Source organism: Monocercomonoides exilis, assembly GCF_001643675.1.
Source record: "Monocercomonoides exilis strain PA203 chromosome Unknown scaffold16-1735695, whole genome shotgun sequence".
NCBI classification, from domain to species: Eukaryota; Preaxostyla; order Oxymonadida; family Polymastigidae; genus Monocercomonoides; species Monocercomonoides exilis.
Genome location: NW_027150561.1, coordinates 511,223 through 534,437, shown reverse-complemented (window position 1 = coordinate 534,437; position 23,215 = coordinate 511,223). Strand labels below are relative to the sequence as shown.

The 23,215-nt window shown below is 38.9% G+C and overlaps 6 protein-coding genes across 6 annotated transcripts; 3 read left to right on the top strand and 3 right to left on the bottom strand.

The window, feature by feature from the left end:
• The first annotated feature begins 208 nt into the window (after positions 1-208).
• Positions 209-2,157, top strand: MONOS_6531 (putative p21-activated protein kinase-interacting protein 1-like). The gene is made up of 3 exons (XM_067876769.1): positions 209-958; positions 1,018-1,382; positions 1,515-2,157. The coding sequence occupies exons 1-3, from the start codon at positions 221-223 to the stop codon at positions 2,131-2,133; spliced, it is 1,722 nt and encodes a 573-aa protein (XP_067729547.1). The 5' UTR covers positions 209-220; the 3' UTR covers positions 2,134-2,157.
• A 39-nt stretch (positions 2,158-2,196) lies between these two features.
• Positions 2,197-4,850, bottom strand: MONOS_18601 (uncharacterized protein). Its single transcript, XM_067871635.1, has 3 exons — positions 4,810-4,850; positions 4,090-4,618; positions 2,197-3,922 (listed from the first exon to the last, which is right to left on the bottom strand). The coding sequence occupies exons 1-3, from the start codon at positions 4,846-4,848 to the stop codon at positions 2,484-2,486; spliced, it is 2,007 nt and encodes a 668-aa protein (XP_067729546.1). The 5' UTR covers positions 4,849-4,850; the 3' UTR covers positions 2,197-2,483.
• A 1,185-nt stretch (positions 4,851-6,035) lies between these two features.
• On the bottom strand, positions 6,036-10,441 carry MONOS_6530 (putative importin beta subunit). Its single transcript, XM_067876768.1, has 10 exons — positions 10,133-10,441; positions 9,932-10,029; positions 9,699-9,875; positions 9,546-9,628; positions 9,395-9,497; positions 9,137-9,170; positions 8,960-8,998; positions 8,806-8,910; positions 8,664-8,741; positions 6,036-8,565 (listed from the first exon to the last, which is right to left on the bottom strand). The coding sequence occupies exons 1-10, from the start codon at positions 10,403-10,405 to the stop codon at positions 6,151-6,153; spliced, it is 3,405 nt and encodes a 1,134-aa protein (XP_067729545.1). The 5' UTR covers positions 10,406-10,441; the 3' UTR covers positions 6,036-6,150.
• A 74-nt stretch (positions 10,442-10,515) lies between these two features.
• On the top strand, positions 10,516-11,061 carry MONOS_17421 (putative 5'-AMP-activated protein kinase, regulatory beta subunit; the record flags this gene model as incomplete). Its single annotated transcript, XM_067870340.1, has 4 exons — positions 10,516-10,582; positions 10,655-10,726; positions 10,792-10,820; positions 10,885-11,061. 4 exons carry the CDS (start codon positions 10,516-10,518, stop codon positions 11,059-11,061), a joined length of 345 nt encoding a protein of 114 aa, XP_067729544.1.
• A 2,622-nt stretch (positions 11,062-13,683) lies between these two features.
• Positions 13,684-18,097, top strand: MONOS_6528 (strumpellin). Its single transcript, XM_067876767.1, has 5 exons — positions 13,684-13,879; positions 14,015-14,089; positions 14,175-14,330; positions 14,396-14,533; positions 14,632-18,097. Exons 1-5 carry the CDS (start codon positions 13,733-13,735, stop codon positions 17,626-17,628), a joined length of 3,513 nt encoding a protein of 1,170 aa, XP_067729543.1. The 5' UTR covers positions 13,684-13,732; the 3' UTR covers positions 17,629-18,097.
• Positions 18,079-22,245, bottom strand: MONOS_6527 (uncharacterized protein). The gene is made up of 3 exons (XM_067876766.1): positions 22,020-22,245; positions 21,821-21,943; positions 18,079-21,769 (listed from the first exon to the last, which is right to left on the bottom strand). Exons 1-3 carry the CDS (start codon positions 22,207-22,209, stop codon positions 18,330-18,332), a joined length of 3,753 nt encoding a protein of 1,250 aa, XP_067729542.1. The 5' UTR covers positions 22,210-22,245; the 3' UTR covers positions 18,079-18,329.
• Between the last annotated feature and the right edge of the window lie 970 nt (positions 22,246-23,215).

Below are 23,215 nucleotides of genomic sequence, written 5' to 3'. Positions count from 1 at the left end.
TCATTGCTTCCCGTTCCAATAACATAAGCAGAAATATGAGAAAGCATAAAGAGAAAATTACAATTTAAAATTTTCTGATCGTTATTCGTAACATATATTTTCAATCAATCCATTTTTTAATTTGCCAGGAATGATAATGAAAAACGGAAATAACAAAGAAGAAAATAATACTAAAAACAATCGGATGGATGAATGATAACCATAGAAAAATTTATTTGTTATGTCAAGTGATCTTAATCACATTGTCGTATGTGTAGGAACATATCAAAAATCGCTGTTAGCTTATCAGCTAGTTCCTAATGAATCATATCAAAAAAGCGAACGTCAAAAATTATCTTCAACAAGTGACAATGAAAAGTTGGACTTACCATTTAATTTTTCTCCTTATTTCGGGCCAGTAAAGCATCTCGGCTCAATCGGTGCATTACATATTTCCGGCCATTATCTAGCCTCTGGTGCAACTGATGAGCTCATCCACCTTTTTGATCTTAAAAAAAAGACTGAAATTGGTGTTTGTAACGAGCACTCATCTTCAATTTCATCAATTTGCTTATCAGGGGAAAACTTTCCACCATCTATGGTGAGCTCTGATGAAAAAGGTCATGTTATCTTTTGGACCTCAACTCAAAAAGGACAAAATTGGGAAGTTATGAGAAAAATACGTCCTCATCCAACAACTGTAACAACTATGTCAATTCATCCATCTGGAAGAATGGCACTTGCCAGTTCAACACCCGATAGAGCTGTTGCATTACTTAATTTACTCAATGGTAAACTTGCACATCGAACAAATATTAAATTTAAAGGAGGTGTTCAAGGTTGTGTATGGTCACCTTCCGGTCTATTGTATGGAATGGCAAGCGGAACAATGTTATACGTATATGACATAATGATTGGAGATGCACCACTTTTATCCGCTCAAGTTGGATTTCGTATTGTTAGCCTGTGCTTTATCAAAGTATGAAAATGATTTTTTCGAATGATCATCATTTTGAAATTTTTTATGAATGTTTTAAGGAAACGATCGTAATATGTGGAGGAGAAAAGGGGTTGTGGTGTGCTGTTGTCATATCAAAAGAGAAAAAAGAAGAAGATGATGATGATAAGAAAGATTCCACCATTCCATCCACTTCAAATGAAAAAAAATCAATTAATTCAAAAGCAGAAAAAAGAAAGAAACTTAACGAAAAAGATGCAATAACTGAAGACAATAAAGATGAGGAGGAAGAAGAAGATGAAGATGAAGTCGATGATGAAGATGATGATGAGAAAGATGATGATGATGATTCTGAGAAAAGCAAAAAAACTACAAATCATGAATCAGTTGTTCAATTCACTGGACTTGTTACTCGTGTAGAGCCTTTGCCAATTCTTACAGACAGGTTTGTGCTTTTATATTTCATTCAAAATTTATTATCTTCAATCTATCATTATCGTCATCATCATCTTTTATTTTTTATTCTTCATTGACAATATAATCAAAACGTACACTTTTTTAAAATCCTGTTGTTCAGAATAAAGGCGATGTGTGCCTGTCAAGTTGGAAACAAAGAAAAAGCACTTCCATCTGAGCCACTTGTTGTATGTGCATGTTCTGATGGTAACGTCAGCGCTTGGAAAATCAACACTTCGTACGATGCTTCTTCTTCCTCCTCTTCCTCTTCTCTTTCTTCTTCCTCTTCCTCTTCCTCTTCAACGTCGTCTTCATCTTTTCTTCAGCTGGTTGCCAGTGTGTCGATACCTAACATGCGCATCACGTCTCTTGCTGTGTCGCACAGAGTGAAGCAGTCACAGAAGGATGTGGATGAGCTGGCAACACCAGAAAGAAAGGCAGCACAGAAACAAAGCGAGGAGAGGTCGAAGGAGAGAAAGGAAAAGGCGAAAGCAAAAGGAGATGACGATGAAAATGAAACAGACGAAGATGAAGAGGATGAGAAGGGGTTTGAAGATGAAAGTGAAGAAGAAGAGGATGAAGAAGAGGATGAAGATTACAAAAAGAAGAGTTTCAAATCTCGCAGGAATCAACGAGAAAGAAAGCAGAATGACGAAGACAATGAAGAAGGTGCTTCGGAGAAAAAACCAAGGAGGCAGAGAGCTGGAAAGAAAATATCACTTCACTTTTCAAATCAGTAAAAAAAGTAAATTAAAAATTGAAAACGTAAATTTTTTTTTTTAGCTTTTTGAATCGGGAAATACTTTTTTTTTCATTTTTATTTGATGAACTTCAACAAAAAGGGAAGTGCTAATTGTTTGCAAGAAGGTGAAATGAAACGTTAGAAGGAAAAATAACAAGTAGTCGGATATCAAACAGAACTTAAAAATATTGAGTCGAAGTGAAGTTTTTCTTTAGCAATAGAATAAAACAATTTTATTGTGAAATGAAGATAATTCAGATAGCAGCTAATTTAAAGAAGAAGAAGAAGAAGAAGAAGAAGAAGTGTTTAAAAAATGTGGTTTTTTTAAGTCTCAATGAATAAGAAGAACTAGTCATCGCGAATTGACAAAAACGAGTCCAACTCATCGTCATGTGCTGAAATGAATCCATTCTCCCCAGCATTTCCTCCTCTTTCTCCTTCAACTCCCTCTCCCTCCTGACTCGCTCCATTGCCTTTCTCCCTTCTGTCTCTGTTGTTATTTGGTGAAGATGGATGCGACGATATGATCGTAACTGGCCCCAACAGCGCCGTGTCCTCCAGCGACGACGGCTCAATAAACGAAGCAGAGGGATACGACGGCAGCACCACACACGACGCATCTGTCTGCCGGAGAGATTCGGGAAGCGTCTGCGCCTCTTTTCTGGCTGGTGGAAGAGACGCTTCAGACGGCGCCTGCTTCAGATGCGCCATCGGCCTGTTGATCGACGCAGGGTTCGACTGACGAAGCTGAAGAGACGACTGCTGTGTGTTTTGGTGTGAAGCAGCGGTGGCTGGAGAACCTGAGGGAGGAAGTATTAAGGATGTGGCAGCATCTAAAACGGGGAGGGGAATGTTCGACCGCAGCTTCGAAGCGTCTGTGCCTGTTCTGTCTTGAGGAGCGATAGAATGTGCAAACTCGTCTTCTTCCAGCAGCTTCTTCAGAAACTCCTCATCGTCCTCTTTCTTCTGCTGGCTGAGCATTTCTGTGTGATGTGTGCCACCAGCTCTATCTTCCTCTCCTTCTTTCTCCTTCTCCTTCTCTTTCATCTCGTCTTCGAGGAGCTTCATGTCCTGCGCCTCCCTCTGCCGCTGGATGGCGATGTCGTGTTGCCTCTTCATCAGCGGCACATGCACCGGCAGATGCAGTTGCTCTCTGATCAGCATACGCGTCTGCTTGGCAATAGACACAACAGACGTGTCATTCTCATCAGCATACTCAAGAACAACCCCATTTGCGGCTGCTGCTGCTGACGAGGACAAAGTAGAAGACAGCTGAGAAAGGGAAGAAGAAGCAGAGAGCGATGAGTTCAGAGGTATTGCTGAAGAAGATCCGTCAGCCCCTTCTGCATTCAGCACCGCAGACGCGGACAAATCCTGTGAAGAGTGGATGTTCAAGCGAGAAGGAGACACAGAAGAAGAATGGGAGAACGAGCGGGGTGAGGCTGAGTGGGACGGAGAATGTGAGGCAGATGCAGAAGTGATGCCACTCAGCGACGGTGGGGACATTGTGCCGTCTGCGCGGCGCAGCATCTCGTCGACGATGTCGGCTGGCGTCTTCTCCCGCTGCACTTTCTTCTTCTCCTCCAGCTCCCGCAGGATGTCGAAGCTCTCTTTCTCCTTCTTCTGTGCTGACCCAAACGACATCAGCACATCGCTCTCTCGCAGAAAAGACTGTCTTCTTTCGCGCTCCAGCCGCATTTGCTCCTCTTCTGCCCAGTCGTGCAGGAAGTTCTGGTTGCGTTGATTCAGCTCTTCCACATTGGGAATATTGCGCGATGGTGCTTCGCCTGTGTTGTGATGGTATTCGAAGTGTTGGTGTGGTTTGTGTGGTGGTTAAGACAGTGAAATGGATGAGAACATGTTGTGATTGGATAATTCATTTAAATATTAAGAAAGAAGAAAAATCAAATATAATTACAATTATTATGCAAAAATAACAAAATACTATTCACACCATCTTTTGATCTGTAAGTAGCACCTGCACTGCGCGCTGTCTGTGACTTGTAGCTTCGTGTCTTTGACGGAGTGAACTGTGAGGGATATCTCTGAAGTGCATTCGGCCATGCCCCTGCACCAGAAGGTGTAGAAGGGAAATAGGATGAGTCTCCACTTCCTCCTCCTCCTCCTCCTCCTCCTCCTCCACTCCCACTGCTGCTGCTGCTTCCACCACACATAGGCGACAAAGGAGAGCGTGGAGTGAGTGACGACTTCTGTGACAGCAGCTCGTTCGGATCACCACCGTTCATCCGGATCTCCTCTCTCCGCCGTCTCCGCTCTTCCTCTCGCTGCTTCTGCTTCTGCAGCTCCTGGAAGTGCGCCTCTTCCTCTTCCATCTCCCGCTTCTTCCTCCGCGCCTCTTTCCGTTTGGATTCGGGAGACGTGTGCTGCAGCGAGTCCAGGTCGTACAAGTCGAAAAGCTCAGTCAGCTCGCTTTTCATCCGCGCCTCGCGCTCTTTCTCGCCTGACGTGTAGTATTCATCACTCTGTAGAAGAGATGCACGAAGTGATTGAAAAACAAAAAGGAAAAAAAGGAAAAATATTAATAAAAATGGTTTAATGATATGATTAATTTCATAATTGATAATTTCAAATAAAAAATTTTTGGAACAATTTGCAAAGCGATACAAGTTAACAAAAGTCTCTCCTTCCAACTACATAGCAACTGTATTCAAACCTTTTCTGTCTGGTACTGCATCATCGACATAGTTCTCATTCCTTCTTTGAAGTGCTCCGACAGCGACGGTGTCTGCTGCTTGAGAGCATCACTCACTTTCCGCATAATCCAAATGTGGTCTCCGCTCAGCTCGGCCTCCGTCGGGTTGTGCCCGAAGAGCCTGCGGTAGATGCGCGTGATGCCCAACGAAAGCGCCGCTTCTCCCTTTTTCGCTACGCGCTTAGTCGTCTTTTCCTCCTTCTGGTGCTTCAGCATTGCCAGCGGCTTCTCTTCGCTCATCTCGTCGCGAAGCGCTGTCGATGCAGGAGAAAGCTGCCGTGCTGTGGTGCTGATGTTTCCCGCTTCCAGTTGTTCTTGATCGCTTCCGGGTTCGGCAAATGTGGAAAGCATCTTCGAACTGTCACTTCCGTTATGAGACACTCGCTTAGCGGTGCTGGGAGTAGAAGAAGAAGGCATTGATCTTTCTTTATACAATGGCAAAGAAAGAGATGTTGACGCTCCTCCCTTTTTTCTTTCAATCACAGAAGGCATTTCTCCTTTTCGTTTCGCTGTTGGTGGAATTGGACTTGGTCCGTGAAAATGAAACTCTTTTGGCACAGTTGGAGTAAAGCCAAGTGAAGTCGAGGATCGTGGTGGCTGAGGTGGTTTAAATGTTCGAAATGTTGAAGAAAGCGAAGTCTTACCAGATGGATCGCTTTGGTGAAATTCTGAAAAGTTTGCTCGTTTTGCTTTTTGTTCATTAAAACCAAGTGAAGTGCTTGCTCCTGTGCCTCGAACAGGAAATTCAGATCTTGCCCTCTGAATTTCTGGCGTTAGAGATGGTGTCACAGAGCGACTTCTCGCACTTATTGATGCATCCTATGAAAATAAATAGAATTTCACTCAATTTATAATGATAAATTGAATTTTTGTCATACATCTTCAGAAACAGCTTCTTCGTCATCATGAAGCACGTTCTTCATATGATATCCCGCTTTGATTTTCTGAAGTCGTTGGGAAGAAGCTTTTCTTTTAGATTAATTATTAAAAAAAGTTTTATATAAAAACTCATCTCAAGAATTCAAACATGTATTTTGGAAGCTCATTTGCAGGAGTCAGACGTAGCTTAGTATAGATATCAAAATCCCCTCGTTTTGCTGTCATTGATGCGGAAATGCACAAAGACAAGGCAATTATACTGAAAAAACGTTAATTGGGAAATAAATAATTATGGGAAAAAGAAATAGTTGATTTTTCAAAATCAGTTTTTTTCGTTTTAAAAATATGAGATGCTCGAAACAAACAAAATAATATAAAAATACAATTTATCGTGAATGTTGGTGATTAAGTTTAAATGAAATGTTATTTCTTCAGATTTTTGAGAAGATGATTAGCGCGCTGACCTTTCTTTGAAAGCGAACTGGTCTTTGATTTTGTGCAAGCATCGATGAATGCTCTAATAGTTTGGTGTGAAACATTCGTTGCCACATGCTGCCCCAGTGCGTGTATCAGATCTCCAATCAGATCGATCAGTGCATTGACTTCTGAAGATGTGAGGTCCAGATCAGAAATAGAGAAGCTCTTCGGCTTTTCGGGCATTCCAAAGCCAGTCTGTGTTGGTGCTACGGTTGCTGGATCCAGTGCGTTCTCGATAGTCATCACGATGTAGTTCGATATGTAGTCCTTGTACTGTATCATCTCCATGGCCTTGTTGTGTGTGCGCAGCCCTTGGATGACACAGCAGAGAGCAACCAGCAGCGATGTCCGTAAGGAAACAACATACTCAATCACATCCAGATTGCCTCCGTCTTCAATCTTCGCATTCATCGCCTGCACAAACACACCCATCGTCTGCGGCAGATACGGCAGATAGCCTTCTCCCGTCGCCAGCACAATGTCCCCGAGAGTGGTGAATGCAACAGCATGGCACTGCTTCGACATCTTGTTCGACTGGATCAGGTGAATCAGCCCAGGCACAAAGTCCTGCAAGTACGGTGTGAAGCTGCTTTCCACGCCACGTGCTATGTCTGACAGAAGGCCCAGCGCTCCATTTGTCACCAGAGGCTGATCTTCCACCTGCAGCTCTTCAATCAGATACTGCTTGATCACTGGGAAGTGCCTCAGAAACAGTGGCCCCATCGCCATGGCGATGTTCTCAAAGCACAGCAGCACATCCTGTTCGACATCAGCAGTCTTCACAGCCATCAGCGGGTAGATGAAGCCGAGAATGTGATCTGCAAACGACGACACACGCACACCAATCCTCGCAACCAGCCCGCCAATGAGCGTCAGGTAGTTGCCCTGGATGATGTAGTACTCCTCCATCCCGTCGTTGTCAGTTGGTGGCGGCGGCTGCTTCTTCAGCCGGTCGATCAGCTCCTTCAGCTTCTCCACCAGCGTTGACTGCAGCCCTTCCGCGCAGTTGGACACGAGATGGCCCAGCGCGCCGAGGCTGTTCGTGCGCAGATGATATGTCGACTCGATAGACGGGTCGCAGCGCATCACAGTGTCCAGCAGGCGGTCAAAGAGAACAGAGAAGTAAGGGGTGAGAATGTTCGTGGCGTGATTCCGCTGCCGCGCCGCATGCAGGCAGATGTTTGAAATGGCGGTGCAGGCATTCTTGGAGACATACGGATCGACACTTGGATCGAGTGCATTGTACAGCGAGGTCATGACTGACTGCAGACACGACTTCACCGCTGGATAGTGCGCAGAGCAGATGACCTGGATCACCCACGACGTGGTGCCACGCACAATGCGCTGTGGGTCAGTCTCCATGATCTTCAGCAGCGTCATCAGGCTCTTCGACACCAGCGCCTCCATTTCTTTCTGGTCTGGCCCTTCCAAAATGCACCCGAAGACTTGGATGGCTGCATCGCGCAGCTGCCACGTCGCGTGTGTGAGGTTCTCCTTCACAAAGGGCATCACCTGGGCAGCCAGCTGGTTCTTCACCACTTTCGCCATCTGCTTCAAAAGATTGGCGGATGCGATGATCGGATTCCACGTGCTGGAATCATAAGTCTCCTGCTTCGACGCCAACTTCTGGATAAGTGTCTGTGTCAGCTGCTGCGACACTGTGGTGAGGATGTTCAGTGATGGTGTGACTGGATTTTTCTCGTCTGGATATTTCAGGTCTCCTTCTTGATAAGGATCGTATGTCTGCAGAGGATAGCGCCCTTCTTCATCCAGCTCAATCTCCACATCTGAAATGGTCGTCCAGAACTCCAAGGCCTGAAGCTGCACGTTTTCGTTTGGTGAATGAAGATCTTCGTTCGTAATAATATAAATCTCTTGCATGTATGCAAGCATCAGAGGATAATACAAATATCCTATCTTCAAAAGACATTCATACGCTTTCAATTTAATGAGTATTGCATCCGATTTCATTGTTCTTAAAACCATTTGCATTATGTAATTTCGTTCGTTCTCTGATTTGAAATTGTTTTTCGCTGCTTCAAGTGAATTATGTAATGCATTTGTAGCAGATAGAATAACATCAGGAGGGTTTTTTGCGTCCATCCCTTCAACAACTGCTTGAAGGATGCTATCGCTATACGCTGCCAAACACTGTTTGTTTGGAACATCCTGACATATAATACCTAAACATCTCAGAGTGACTTCCTTTAAAAGAGGACGTTCATTTCTTGCGAACAGCAACAATCCAGAAATAAGATCAGGCCATTGACCAAGTGGCAATTCAATTTTTCCTATTCCAGCAACAACTTGTCCGGCAGATAGCCCAGCTTCTTTATAAGGTGATTGAAGAGTTACAACAGCCTGTAAAAACAATAATTGAAATTTTCATTAAATAACAAACAGTTTCAAGATTAACATAGAATGAGTGTAATAGAAAATAAAATGGAAAATAGCAAAACCATTTGTTTTATTTGATCTCTGCAGTCTTTTGCAGCCATTGCCCATCGAACAATTTTTTTTTGTTGTTGAATTGGATTCTGATTAAAAATATTCGTAAAGATTAAAGCAATTTTAAAAAATTATTAAACAAAATATTCCTACCTCAGAAACAAGACAGTTTTTTAAAATTAATCCTGCAAGTTGACGCAATGAAAGATCATTTGATTCATTAGCCATTTCGGTTGCCAAATTTAATATGTAGAGACACTAAAAACAATAAATAATTCATTTTTCAAATAAAGATGCATTCTCAAACAAAATTTTCTTTTTCCAGTCGATCAAGTTCCATCAGAGCCTGATTTGTTGTTTCTTATAAATAAACATATAGAATGACGTTAGTTGGAAAAGATCATAGATTAAGTAATGACGCAAATACCCCCGCCCCGAGCAGCAATCAATACTGGATGCAATTGTGTAGTCATTGTTTAAATACAAGCCCTACAATAAGATAAGTAAAAATTGCTGATCTTATCTTATTAATTAATGGTTAAATAATTTCATCCCATATCAAGAATTAATTTTCGAAATATTTTGAAAAGAAATTTTTAACAAATAACACGCAATTAAAATGAACATAAATACATGTTTAACTGAAAAGAAATTGCTCACAAAAATTATTTCTCAAAATGATTTAATCAATTAATAATTGATAAAGCAAAATATTGTCAATTATAAAATAATATAAAACCACATTAAAGATGTTCCTGCACCAATTACGGATGCTAATATTATTTTATTCCTTTTTTGAAGTCCTCTAATTGCATTGACAGCGTTGCCAACCGCAGGAAACCGATCTGAACGAAAAAAGATTTCTAACGAAAACTACAAATGGCAAAGTAAACCTAAAAGCTGATCGGCCTTCTTTGCAATTGAAGCAACGAATCCAGTTTGGTCAGCTGCTTCTTCTTCAATTTCTTCTGCTTCACTTTAAAAAAAAAGTACCGGTAATTTAAAATAAAATAAAAAAAAGAAAAGTGAAGAAAAAAGAAGAAAACGTGACTATTTCATCTGCTAGTTTATCCACTCTTGCCAGGGCAGCTCTTTCTCTCAAGAGTGATTGTGATGGAGTTGAAGAAGGAGAATCTTTTTTTGAATTTTGAAGCATTTCATATTGAAATCGATGTTGTGAAATGAGTTCTTGAAGATGAATGAATTCAGATCTGCTTGTTTGCCTAAATTTTTGAGATAATATAACGCCATAGAGTGAAATTCTTAAAAGGGTTCAAACAAAACATCTTTGTGCCTTTGTAAAGAAAGTTGAGAGGCGGAAGATGGGAAATGTTGTGAAATGAGAAGTGAGCCCATTTTATTCACCGCTTCTGAAAACTTCGTTGTCAAATTGTCAGTCGTTAATTAATTGTTATAATTCGTTTAATTATCGTTTATGAAATAGTAAAGGCGCAAATTTTGTGTCAAAAAGCAAAAATACCTGCTTTAGTAATAATTCTAATTCACGTGAGATGGATTTAATCTGGGCAGCAGTTTCTCCTGAAGCAGATGAAGATGAATTTATAATGGAACTTTGTTTTCCACTTGTTTGCATTGCATAATCTCTTGTAAATTGTGAAAGAAGTGAAAGTTTACTTTCAATTTCATTTTCCAAAGTTTCGCAAGTAAAAGATATTTGACGAAAATAAATGGCTGAAGAATCATTATAATTTTCAAGTTCCGGACTGGATAGTCGTTTTATATCATAACTCATGTACAAATCCTTCCGTGGAACGAAAAAAGATAAATTAAGGTATGTCAAAAAGCCTTGTCAAATTATTGTTGAAATTCTGTAGTTGATTATAAGTACAAGATTTTTAACTAATGTCAATACAAACAAAAAGCACTGTTAGACGTCATATTTCACCTTTTATCCGTCTTGATAGAGTAGGTATCTGAAGCATTTTAATAATTTTATAATTTTCATTTTATTGAATTATTTTGCTTAAATTGTTGAATACAGCAAAGCCCACAGTTTTCTCTTGGCCAAGTACGTCACCTCTCAGTGAGGTTTACATTGTTGGAGATTGGGATGGTTGTAGTTCTTAATATTTATTTTTTCATTATTTTGAACTTTTTTGCAATGTTTATTAAAAAAAGGATGGAAAAGGCGCTTTCCTTTGGTTAGGGTATGATGTCACTTGAATTTGTTCGTTTTTGATGTTTTTTAAATTTTATTTCGCAATGTAAAAGTTGACTGAAACTGGAGAAGTTTTATCTCAATATCACTATTACTGTGTTTTAAATTTACCAAATGGAAAATACAATTTTAAATTCATTGTGGATGAAAAGTGGACTGTTAAGGATTCGCTTCCAATGGAACGCGATTCGGTTGGAAATATCAACAATGTAGCTTTTGTAAGTCTGTGATCATCATATAACGATTATAACTGCGACACTCGCTGAAATATCTAATTTTTCGGTTAATTTTGTCAACTTTTGTTCATGTGTGTATGTTTATTGTGTTATTTGTTTTGCAGTTTCGATATTACATTTTTTAAAAGATAGAAAAAATTTTTTTAAGATCTGTTTTTGTTTGATGAAAAATATTATCCAAATTTGTTAAAATTGATTTGTTCTACACAGTGAAAAATCAATAAATCTCTTTTTCTTTTTTTTTTAATCTTATAACACGTTATTTTTTCAGATTAACACTTCAATTAGATAATATCAAGATTATTTCTCAATTTTTCTGAAGAATAATTGAAAAATATTTATTATGAAACGCAATTATAATTTTATCAAACATTGAAACCAGATATATTTTCTTTTAATGAAAAATAAAAAATAAAAAAAATTTTTTTTGGAAATTTTTGAATCAGCATATTTTTTCAAATCCACCTACAATTAAAAAATCAAATTTCTCTTCAAATATTCAATATTAATTCACAGTAATTTGCACAGTTGTTCATAAACGCACATAACATTAATTCATATATAGAATTTTTAAAATCATTAATGTGCAGATTATTCAAAAAATATCGGACAAGATCGCTATCTTAATAACTACTCAAGGAATAATTTTGAAAATTTTCCTTTAAACAATTCTCATCATTACAAACTTTTTTTGCACACAAGGCTTTCATTTTCGTGTCGACAAAATGTGATTTAAAGAATTTTTTTTGAAATCAAGGAGAAAAAGGATTATGAGTTTTTTAGAGATTTCAATAATTATTTTTTCCAATATTTAGTCTATGCGAAAATGAAAGCCTTGTGTGACATAAAAGTTTGTATTGATGAGATATGGCGCATAGTATTTCACTTCAGCATTTTCATTGAAAAATTATGCTCTTTTCAATGACTTTTTAAGATCAAAAAACAAAATAAAAATGGGTCCATTTTTCCACATTCGTGAAATGTTGGAAAACTTTATGTTTTGATTTCAACAATGCCTGTTTACGGATATGAAAATCTAATTTATTTTGAAATCTGATAAAGTTTAATAATGTCATAATTGAAATGATTTTTTCATGCTTTGTGCATAAAAAGTTTTTTAGTCCGTATTTTCCCCCATATGTTTTGAGGAAATTTATCAAAATTATTCCTTGAGTATTTATAAAGATAGCGATCTTGTCCGATATTTTTTGCACAATCAATGTGAAGCAAACATTTGTGAAAATGTTTGATAAGTGGACATCAATTCATTTCATTTATCAACAAACACATTATTTTTGGTTTTCTGGAAAAAAAATTTATCCTTGGTTAAGGATCGTTTTTGAAAGAATTCATCTAATATTGGAACCTTCTGCATTTTTTAATCCTGATAAATAGTTTGGATTGAATATTGTCCAGAATGACAATCAAAAAATAAATAAAGAATAACGAAAATGTGTTCACAAATTATTCAATTATGAAAAATATCTGTTTTCAGTATATTGAATTGATGAAAGCCGTTTTACTTGATTGAAAAATGTTCAACATAATAATTTAATAAGTTATCATTTGATAACTGTTCCGATTTCAAGGACGATTGTATTTATGTGAAAATGTGGAAATTAACGTGTGAATAAACAAAAAACATAAATAGAGGTTCAATTTCTATTCAAAGTTTCGAATAATAACAATGAACAATATTTTTTTATCACTTTCAAACATTCATAGAAAACCAATTTTTCTTAAAATTATTCAATTCTTATCACTCATAATGATTAAATTTGAATAATAAGTTTTCAAAATTTTAATAATAAATTGTGAATTTGTTTGAAAAAAAAGGTTACCCACAATTGAACAAAGATATCTTTTATACAGCTCTTTGCACAGCTTTTCTCATCGGTGCTTGTTTATTTAATTATGGAAATAAAACAAACAATCATTCACAAATATTTTTTTCTTTGTATTTTTTTCCTTGTCAAAATCCTCTCTCAGAATATTTTAATGCTCAAAAAAATTCCCGCAGATGATACTAAAACCCATTCTTTAAAATATGATGTGATCAAAACAATATGTCGCTTTCTTCAAAATCGAAATTATTAAATTGGAAAGAAAAAAGAATAGAAAAAAATAGTTATAAAATTATTGAATAAATGATAAAACTTTTAAAAAGACATTATCAATCATATTGAAAATCTGGATAATTGAATAAAAAAACCGAAAAAGACATTTTGAGATGGATTATTTTTATTTTTTTTTTATAAATGAATTTCCATCATGAAAAAAAAATTTATAAATAAATAAATAAATAAAAGAAAAATTATTTGTCATGAAAAATAAATGATTGATTGTGAGTTAAAATAAATACTTAATGAGAAAGCAATATTTCTTTGCAGTTAATAAAAAAATTGCTTGAACACATTCATGGAAGTCTTTTTTTTTCCGAAATGGAAAATTTTTGATAATGTGGAAAATATTTAATAATTTCTCCAAGATATATTTCATTCAGCATTCAAGAAAGACAAAAAAAAAAAAAAATGAGAGATTCAAGAAAATTTCTTTTCATTTTGTTCGATTTTTGAAAAACATAATTAGGGGTTAATTAATTAGCGTTAAGGTAATAGATCAAAGCTTACATAAAACTGGCTTTGTTCTGTAAATTATTGACAAAATGGATGACACCCTTATGAAAGATCCAGTATGCATGAATCTCTTGAAGTTAGTTTCAAGGGGTCATGCAATAATTGCAGAAATGAATCGATTGAGCGATCATATTCCGTCAGTATTTCGAATGGAAACAAAAGAAGATCAGATAAAGGTTAAAAATATTTATAATTTTATATTTGCGATTTTTTTGAACGATAATTTTATCGAATATTATTTTATAATCAAATATTTAATAATTATTTTACACACATTTCACCTTCCACACATTGACATTTCCCACATGTAGTATGGAGATATCATCGTAGATTTTCGTTATCTTTCTCAATCAGAGTTTTGGGATCATAAAATCGACTCAAAATTGGTTTGCAATTTCATTTTTATTAATTTTGTTTTGAAACATTGCAATTTGAACTTATTTGTTTGCTTAACGGAACAATCAATTCCAGGAATTACTTGATTTAATGGAAGAATTTAGAGAAACACATATTGAAATATTAAGACGTTTTTATATGATGTTTGAGAGCGTTTACAGATACGCACATGACTTAGTGCAGTTTTGTGAGCAAGTGCGAGATGGAATTTATGTCTCACACACACTTGAAGTTTGCATTAATTAATTTCGTTTTTTATTCTCACATTTGAAAACAATGAACAATACTTTTTAAAGACTATCCTTAATGATCTTGACAGTCGTCAGTTATTCATTGAATCTGTTCATCTATATGGAGTAATGTTGTTAACAATGGATATAAAAATTGATGGCCCCGTTAGAGAACGAATATTGATTGCATTTTATCGTGCGAAAGTTTGTTTTTAATATTTATCAAAGAATAATCAAAAATTAATTTGAACTATTTTTCACGGAACTATTATTGTTTCAAAATGAAATAAACACATCATTAGGGACCCGTTGAATTGACTGATATTGACGAAGTATGCAAACTATGTCGTTCAACTGGATGGACAAATTTCAATGGCTGGGGGAAAAAGCCTCCAAATTACCCCGAAGATTTCTTCAATCGCGTGCCTCTACCAAAAGATGTGGTACACCTGATGCTTGGAAGACTGAGAAATGACGATCTTTATCTACAGTTGAAGTATTATCCAGCACCAGAACAGCGCTCAACAGCTCTTTCGACGATGGCTGGAATGTGCTTCACAATCCTTTTCTTTGTGCCAGATGTGCTGCAGAAACAGAACGCAACGATGAATGAGCTTGTCAACCGCTTCTTCTACGACAACTGGGTTATCTCGTATTACATGGGAAATCGTGTAGATCTGACAGCAGCTTGGGACGGATACAAAGCAGCCAAAACAGCCCTTGCTTCAGTTCTTTCGCTGCCTGCCATCCAACAAACCATCGACACCAAAGCTGAGATGCTGGCGAAGCTCACAAAGGATGTCAATGGGTATCTGTCTGAAGGTGTGCTGAACGAAGAATATGTTATTGACCACATAGCCGATCTTCTGGGCTGCCTGCGTAACTCGAACTGCACGCTGCGATGGATCATGCTGCACCTGACGACCAGCAACAAGAAGTACAATGAGATCATCTCAAGAACATTCAACCAGCAGCAGGTACTGTCCTTCCTTCTGATTGTGGCACAACTGGAACTCACAATGAAGACGCTGTTCAACCAGCTGCTGGCAACGAAGCAGAGCAGGTGGGACAAGCTGAAAGGAAGCTGCACAGAAATCATCACAGAGCTAGCCGACTTCTTCTCAGGCAACACACCAATGTCGAAGATTTCCAAGAACGAGGACTTGGAGCACTGGTTTCGGGAGATTCTGGCTGAGATCACGAACCTGGACTACCGCGAGCCAATGTCTGCTGGCAGGAAAGCAGCAAAGATGATAGCTGCACTGGAGGAAGTTGAGCAGTTCCAGCAGATCGAGTCATCGCTGCAGATCCGACAGTACTTAGCTGATGTGCGGACAAATCTCACTCTGATGATCCGGACGATTGGGTGCCGCGAAGACACAGCAATGAACATCTCAGTTGTGTCGGATATGGCTTATGCCTGGGAAACAGCAGCCAGCTACATCCAGCTCATGCAGCAGACTGTGAAGAGACAAGCAAACATCGTCAGCAAACTACGTGCCACATTCCTCAAACTGTCAACGATGCTTGAATTTCCGCTGATGAGAATCATTCAAGGCAAGTCTCCTGATCAGGAGAGTGTGGCTGAATACTACTCTTCGAAACTGGTGGCCTTTGTGCGGTCAGTGCTGGAGGTCGTACCAGTGTCGCTGTTCCAGCTGATGGGTGAGATCATCCAGCTGCAGACGAGAAGGATGAAGGAAGTTCCACCAAAGTTTGCAAAGGACAGCCTAAAGGACTATGCTCAACTGGAGCTGCGGACTGAACTTGCGCGCTTGACACATTCAGTCGTTTCATTCACAGATGGTATTTTGGAGATGGAGACTACGACAATGGGTATCATCGAAGTGGATCCAAAGAAGCTTCTGGAAGATGGGGTGCGTAACCAACTTGTCAAGACTATCGCTACCGTGTTTAACAAAGCACTGACATTTCCACTGGCAGCATCCTCATCTTCTTCTTCCTCTGCGCAGATGAGTGCGAGGATGAATGACTTTGAGATGCGTCTGACTGACGTGTCGATGCAGATTGATGGGCTGAAGCAGTCGTTTGAGTATGTGCAAGACTACATCGGCATCTACGGGCTGAAGATATGGCAGGAGGAAATTCAGCGTATGGCAAACTTTTATGTGGAGCAAGAATGCAACTCCTTTTTGAAGAAGAAAGTGTTTGAGTGGCAGTCAGAGTACCAGAACGAGGCAGCCCCAATTCCTCTTTTCCCACCAACAGACAACCGCTCTGTCACATTCATTGGGAGAGTCACGCGCGAGCTGATTGAGCTGACCTCTCCGTCGCGGTGCATCTACTCAACACGTCACACTGCTTGGATCGACACCCAGCTGAAGACAGAAGTTGCTGGCGGACGTCTGTTTGCGCTGATGTACTCGGCGCTGGACGTAGCGCTGCTCAGCGGAGTGGATAAGCTGCTGTCATTCCTGATTGCCTCTTCTCTTTCTGCACTCATCCGCACATACCGCCGTGTTGTGGACAAGCCAATGTCGCAGAACTTGGCAGTGCTGGCATCGCAGATGGCGCCTCCTGGTGCAACACCTGTGACCTCGCAGATGATCAACTCTCGGCAAGGCGTGGAAAGACAGATTCCACAGGTGATTGCAGCGCTTGTTGATACTTGCATGAAGATCGGGCATTACCAACTGCTTCGCACACACGTCCAGTCACGTTTGAGAGCAGCCTGTCATTTGGAGAGTGGGGTTCTTGCTGGAACTCTCTCTAACTTCAACAGGGCGATATTACTTGATGTCGAGCGCCATTATGCTCATCCAGACACTGCTCCTTATCCATCAGCAGACTCACAACTGCTGACAGAGCTGAGCAAATACTTAGAAGCAGCTGGAATGGGAGATCCAATCTCGCGTGTGTATGTAGCTGGTGATCCACTGCCTTCGTTTGACTTTGTGGTGTTTGTGTGCATGTGCTCTGTTGTCAGTCGGATGAACAGCGATCGTTCGATGGGGAATGTGCTGGTGGGGAAGTGGGCAAAGGAGACGGTGGATGGAGTGCCATTTGCTGTTGGCATGGCTACGCTCCTGAAGCAGTTCCACTCTTCGTACACCGCACAGTTCTTGGAGCGTTATGGACAGCTTGTGCGTGCGCTGTACACAGACTTTGGGCACACTGTGGTGAAGGAGGAGGATATCACAACAAAAACGAGAGTGGCTGAGCCGCCGAGCGAGCTGCAGAATCTTGTCCGGTTTGCTGCTGAGCTGAGAAAGCACATGGCTCTTCCGGATGATGCTTTTGAAAATGTTGTGCCAAAGAATTTATTTGAATCTTTATAGAGACTGTAATTGTTTGGTGAATCTCTTAGTTACGATCTATATGGATTTGTATAACCTCTCTTTTTGTCGTATATAAGCACATTTACATACACTCCCCCTTCTCACAATTTTTTTTTATGTTTTGTTAGCCTATCACTGTTTTCTCTTTAACTATGTGGGACATAATTAAAGACTCTTACTCCCTTTCATTCTTGTACAAATCCGCTAGCTGTTTTGAATCTTTATCTCTCTAATTCTGCATTCATTTATTCCACAACAAAAGAATTATTCTTATATCATCTCTTCATCTCAATGAGATTAATTATTTTGAATTTCTCTCCTTATCACTAACTGTCGTAAAGTTTTTAATGAATTCTATTCTTTCTTCACAGCTATCTCTACTAGTGTATTCTTTAATTGCTTTATCTGTTATTTTTTTAAGAGGCAATTCACTTAAAGAAATTGAAGCGATTCCAAATCGTAAACGCCATTTTTTATATTTGTAATGTAAAGCAAAATAAAAATTCGAAGATTACAAATTTCTGATTGAAGAAGAAGAAGAAGAAGAGAGAAGAGATGAGAATAAAATGATGAAAAAAGACGAATAGAATGAAATATTAGGATGGAACGGTATTAATAAAAAATTTAAAAGAACAAGCAAAAAAAAAGTCAAAAAAGGAAAACGGCAACGAATTATTAACCACTGAAAATACGCATAAATACTACTCCATCAAGCTCGGCTGCTCTTTTTTTTCATCCTTCTGCACATTGTCTTCAAACAAGTTCGTATTCTCATCCTGACTTTGCTCATCCTCTTCAATTCGATATGCTGTATCGTGGCTTTGGAAATCCTCCATCATTGAAGTCGAGCCAAATGGGAGTTTAGAATGCTCACTTTGCAGCAGCTGATACCTCAGCTTCTTGTTACGCTTGCACAAAACGATCACAAGCACAATTATTCCGAGCACAACCACCAGAACAGAAAACGCAACGCTCATTGCCTGCCAAAACGAAAGCTTCACCACAGGCATTTCACACTCAACCTCATGCCTCGGGTGGCCCAATACGCTCCCTTCCCGCAAAGTGGAGCATTTCACACCTTCCTTCAGCTGTTTTGTAACAAATTGCTTCTTATCCACACACTCAGTGTGCACAATCTCGTAGTCTTCCTCCTGACACATCCTGCAGCCATAATCCGTCTTCCACTCGAACAAACGAGTGCACCGCTTCGCACCAAGAGGAATAGCAGCTGGATGTTGCGGGCTATTAGAATCTGTTTCGGAGTATTCGACGCTCCCGTCGTTGCTCATCATTACCACAGGAAGTGTGCTGAACGACCGCACCTGCTCAGGAACCCCTTCCACAAGGCCAGGAACACAGAGCATGCGGAGAATTGCCCGGCTGGGGACGAACTGAGCAGCAGCATTTGAAGTGTGATTGCTAAGAGAAGAAGAAGAAAGAGATGGCTTTGGAATCAAAGAATGAGAGCGTGCAACACGATTTCGTATGGATGAAATAGAAGAAGCAGAACGAAAATCATAATTAATTTTGTAAGAGGATGGTAAATCAAAATGCATTTGCTCATTTGACAAGTCGTTTCCTCTTTGCTCGAAGCACAATTGTCCATCATAAAAAGAAACATCAACAGACGATTCCGGAAGAGATGTCGCAGATGGCTTAAACAGTTTGCTTTTCAGAAACTTCTTGAGAGAAAAGCTTTTAATTGGGATGATTGATGATGAGACTGGTTGATTGAACTTGAATCCAACCATTGAACCCCACCCAAATGACATTTTCTTCTTTTTATTCACCTGGCATATAAGCGACGGTGGGATCTGGTCGTGCCCTTCCTCCCCTTCCTTTTTCACAGAACACACATTTTTAAGACCCTCCTTCGAGCAGAAGTTGATATAGAAATCACCTTCATCTGGATCCAGAGCTTTGATTGGCCCAATTACTGTGTCGTTGCCTCCCAAGTCTCTGAAATCAAACTTTACAGCAGGAAGCTTCTCTTTCTTCTTCATTTCTTCCTCCGCTTCCTTAGAGAACACCGTATCAAATCCGCATTTCCTCGGCCTGCATTCAGTTGGCTTATCTTCTGGATACGAATCGGTGAAATCTCCACACGGTAAACACTTTTCTTGCGCGTAACGCGATGTGTATGTACCCTTGGGACATTTAGGGCATGTTGCCCCAATCTGAGTAGTGTCAGCAGCTGTCCCAGGCTCGCAAGGCTCACACTCCTCTGCCCCCTGTGCAGCATAGTAGCCAGCTGGGCACTTTTCACAGGAAGTTGCTCCACCCGTTGCATTTTCTATACCATGAAGAGTTATGTACTTTATCCAGACAAACTCATCTGAAGGATTCCATTGCTCGTCCGTCAAGCCAATGTGCCCGTCTTCATCTTCCTTTTTCTGTTTCGTTGCTGCTCCTTTTACAAACACAAACACAACTTTCTTGTCATCTTCGTTCAGATACATGCGTATTGCCTTATCTTCTCTGTCTTTTAGAGTTGAAGCATTCATTACAAAAGGCAGATTCGACTCTGAATACACTTTGAAGTATGAATTTTCCTTCAGAACAGCAGAGAATGCAAACTCTACAATACCCCGACTGTACTGATTCGACAGCTGCGTCTTAAGTTCCAGTCTAACCTGTACAGGTCCCTTATGGTAATGCCCCGAAATCACTCCGCCTTTTGGCACAGGGACCCATCCAGCTGTTGCGCAATCCGAAGGCTCTCCAATGTCGCTGCTGCAGGATGTATTGAAGCTGTTTTTGTCCAGCGTGTCCAAATGCTTGATGTACATTGTTCGCGGCGTTTTGTGTCCCGCTGGGCACACTTTGCATGACTCTGCTCCATCGTCAATTTCTTCTCTGCCTTCTTTTTGACCTTCCTCTTCGTCATCCTCATCGAAATCATAAGCATCATCTTCTTCGTCACCTCGATATGTACCGCTGGGGCAAGGATGACACAAGCTTGTTGCTTCTTCATTCTCAGAGAACATGGTCTCACCTTCAGAATTTACATACACAAAATTGTTTCTTCTAGAATTAGACTCACTTGCGCTGTGAAAAGAATGCTGTGCTTCTTTTGGACTTAAACGATAAGTGCCAGGATTGCATGGAACGCAGGAAACCCACTTTTCTGGCGGAAGCTTCTTTGATCCATTCAAATCCGGATCACACTGGCTCGGTTCAATCCACGAAAACGTCTTCTTTCGCTCCCACCTCTCCTTATTCTTTCGAAGATTAGCCCCCTTAGCTTTCAGCGCCACTTCTTTTTCTTCTGAATCAATGTTTTCACGTAAGATGCAAGGGCCGTAGTTCACTAAGAAGTCCTTAACAGTGCACATCCTTTTTGGTCTGCACTTATCCGCACCAGGAACCGAATATAGAGATGAATTTTCACACGGTTTACAGCTGGTCGACGCCTCTCCAGCTGCATAAGTGTTGACGGGGCACTTCTGGCAGATGCCGTTAGTCGACGTCGTACCAGGAGGGCAGGGAGCGCATGATGTTAGGAGATAATGCGTTCCCACAATCTTTATCCATCTGATTCGCGCACCCTCACTGTCATCAGAGGCAAACATCCCTGATTTGTACATCCACGTCAATCTGTGATGACCAAATGGAAGATTGTAACGAAGCTCTTTCCATTCGTTTGATGTTAGGAGTTCTACAGCATCCGATCCCGCAACGTTATCGTCAATAAAAAAGATAAGGCCATTTTCATCAAACTGTAATTTATAGCACTCAAATGAAAATTCCACATATCCTTTCTCTGCAACAATATCCACATCAAGACTTAAATATGTAGAAGAATTGCTTGGCTGAGTTCCTGTAATAACAGCGCTTCCTGCTGGTTTCCAATCGGTGGCTTCTTCGTCATGTTCCAGGATAAACTCTTTGGGAATTGAGGACCAATCTGCATAGTTTAAAGAAAAATCTTTGGCGTAAGTTCCAGGATCACAGACTTTACATTTTTTAAGAGTAATGTCGTAAAATTCATTCTCCTTACAAGAAAAATCGCATTTCACATTGAGCAGAGGGTCTAGCAAAGGAAGATTTGTTGAATCACAGCTTTTTTTGTAGTTGAAATATACATCACGGGTTCCGTTGCATGGACCATATGAAACAGCAACGTCATTTTTTGTACATTCTGAATAAACAATCATGAAATTGAATAAAAAAGAGTAACTCTTGTTCAAACCACATGGTACTTCCTCTGGAGGATCTATTGAACCCAGGCAATCAGTTATTCGATGTAATGTTTTTAAACGTTTACCTTCTTTACACTCTGAGTAAGTTGCAACAAAATCTTCTTTCTTGCATTCTTTTTGATAAATAAAACCATTCAAAGAATAAATTGGCAATCTTTTATTTTTCAGAATAACATGTGTCAGCAATACCGCAATTAACTCTTTCAGGTTCTTTTGGCTTGCAGCTCATTCCCGGCTTTGTATGAAACGTTTTCAAACGATAGCCTCCTGAACAATTTTGGATTGCTGAATATTGCTGGAAATCTTCACACAAAGGTAAATCCAAAGCATTATTTAATATTATCTCGCGAAATATTACAAATAAAAAAACAGATATCATTTTTTAAAGAAAATAAAATTTGATGACAAAAATAAGTAAAGGTATTTGATCAAAATATAAATAATGATTACTAAAAATGCAATTGAAATTTATAATTTTGAATCATCAAACATATGTGATGCTGAAAAGTGCAACTTGTTGGGTCCGAAAATTTTCATAGAAATCATCTTGAATTAATTATTGTAAAAGAAATCAAACGAAAATAATTTGTTAACAAAATGTGAAAATAAGATACAGCAACTTTCAAATTTAAAAAAAATTTCAGTTTCATGACAAAAAAATGAAACCGTAATTTTCAAAAATTGATAGAAATGGTGATAACATTTTTTTCATTCTCCAAACAATTTTCTTCTTGATAAAACTTTAGTCATAAAATTATGCATAAAAATAGATGCTATTAACGGAACCTGAAGATTTTTCATTATCTTTATATATTTCTTTTCATTATCAATAAAAAAATTTTGAATTAATCTGTTCCATCTATTGTGTTATAATGTTTTTAAGATTTTTTTCTGATTGGATTTTTCAATAAAAAACATAATTTTTCAAAACAAAAAACATCATTAGAAGAATGAAAATATTCTTGTGTACCAAATTTAGTGAAATATGCATTTAATTTTTCAGTGAAAAATCTGGACCCAATATGTTCCATCTTTCAATCACGCAAGTATTTGTTAATCAAAGTTACTGATATTAAAAACTTCTTCATTAATATTTTTAACTTTTCGTTTTGTCCCCACTTCCCGATATGATTTCATTTCAAAAGTGATTGAAACTAATTTCTCGAAGAATAATCGACAATAACGAAAATATCAATCAGAAAAATCCTTTCTCATCAAGGTGAATACATTATTAGAAAAAAAAGTTGATAGCATTGAATTATTTGAAATAATTGGCGAATAAAAGAAAAAACAAATCAAGAAAGTGTTTTTAAAAATAATGGAGATCCTATCAGTATATCCACATAATCTTTTTTTGATTCGTGGCTTCATTTTTTGGATGCGGT

What these genes read in the sequence shown, in the direction of transcription:
- MONOS_6531 (XM_067876769.1), top strand. Translation starts at nt 221, where the DNA reads ATGTCAAGTGATCTTAATCACATTGTCGTATGTGTAGGAACATATCAA. An exon ending in TTAGCCTGTGCTTTATCAAA is followed by an intron (nt 959 to 1,017) that starts GTATGAAAATGA and finishes GAATGTTTTAAG; the next exon opens with GAAACGATCGTAATATGTGG. An exon ending in TTGCCAATTCTTACAGACAG is followed by an intron (nt 1,383 to 1,514) that starts GTTTGTGCTTTT and finishes CCTGTTGTTCAG; the next exon opens with AATAAAGGCGATGTGTGCCT.
- MONOS_18601 (XM_067871635.1), bottom strand. Translation starts at nt 4,848, where the DNA reads ATGAGAACTATGTCGATGATGCAGTACCAGACAGAAAAG. An exon ending in TGCAGTACCAGACAGAAAAG is followed by an intron (nt 4,619 to 4,809) that starts GTTTGAATACAG and finishes TCTCTTCTACAG; the next exon opens with AGTGATGAATACTACACGTC. An exon ending in TACTTACAGATCAAAAGATG is followed by an intron (nt 3,923 to 4,089) that starts GTGTGAATAGTA and finishes ATCACAACACAG; the next exon opens with GCGAAGCACCATCGCGCAAT.
- MONOS_6530 (XM_067876768.1), bottom strand. Translation starts at nt 10,405, where the DNA reads ATGAGTTATGATATAAAACGACTATCCAGTCCGGAACTTGAAAATTAT. An exon ending in AAAACTGTCTTGTTTCTGAG is followed by an intron (nt 8,742 to 8,805) that starts GTAGGAATATTT and finishes ATTTTTAATCAG; the next exon opens with AATCCAATTCAACAACAAAA. An exon ending in GAGATCAAATAAAACAAATG is followed by an intron (nt 8,566 to 8,663) that starts GTTTTGCTATTT and finishes TTGTTTTTACAG; the next exon opens with GCTGTTGTAACTCTTCAATC.
- MONOS_6528 (XM_067876767.1), top strand. Translation starts at nt 13,733, where the DNA reads ATGGATGACACCCTTATGAAAGATCCAGTATGCATGAATCTCTTGAAG. An exon ending in CAAAAGAAGATCAGATAAAG is followed by an intron (nt 13,880 to 14,014) that starts GTTAAAAATATT and finishes TCCCACATGTAG; the next exon opens with TATGGAGATATCATCGTAGA. An exon ending in ATAAAATCGACTCAAAATTG is followed by an intron (nt 14,090 to 14,174) that starts GTTTGCAATTTC and finishes AATCAATTCCAG; the next exon opens with GAATTACTTGATTTAATGGA.
- MONOS_6527 (XM_067876766.1), bottom strand. Translation starts at nt 22,209, where the DNA reads ATGATATCTGTTTTTTTATTTGTAATATTTCGCGAGATAATATTAAAT. An exon ending in ACCTGAAAGAGTTAATTGCG is followed by an intron (nt 21,944 to 22,019) that starts GTATTGCTGACA and finishes TTTATCAAAAAG; the next exon opens with AATGCAAGAAAGAAGATTTT. An exon ending in TCCAGAGGAAGTACCATGTG is followed by an intron (nt 21,770 to 21,820) that starts GTTTGAACAAGA and finishes TTGTTTATTCAG; the next exon opens with AATGTACAAAAAATGACGTT.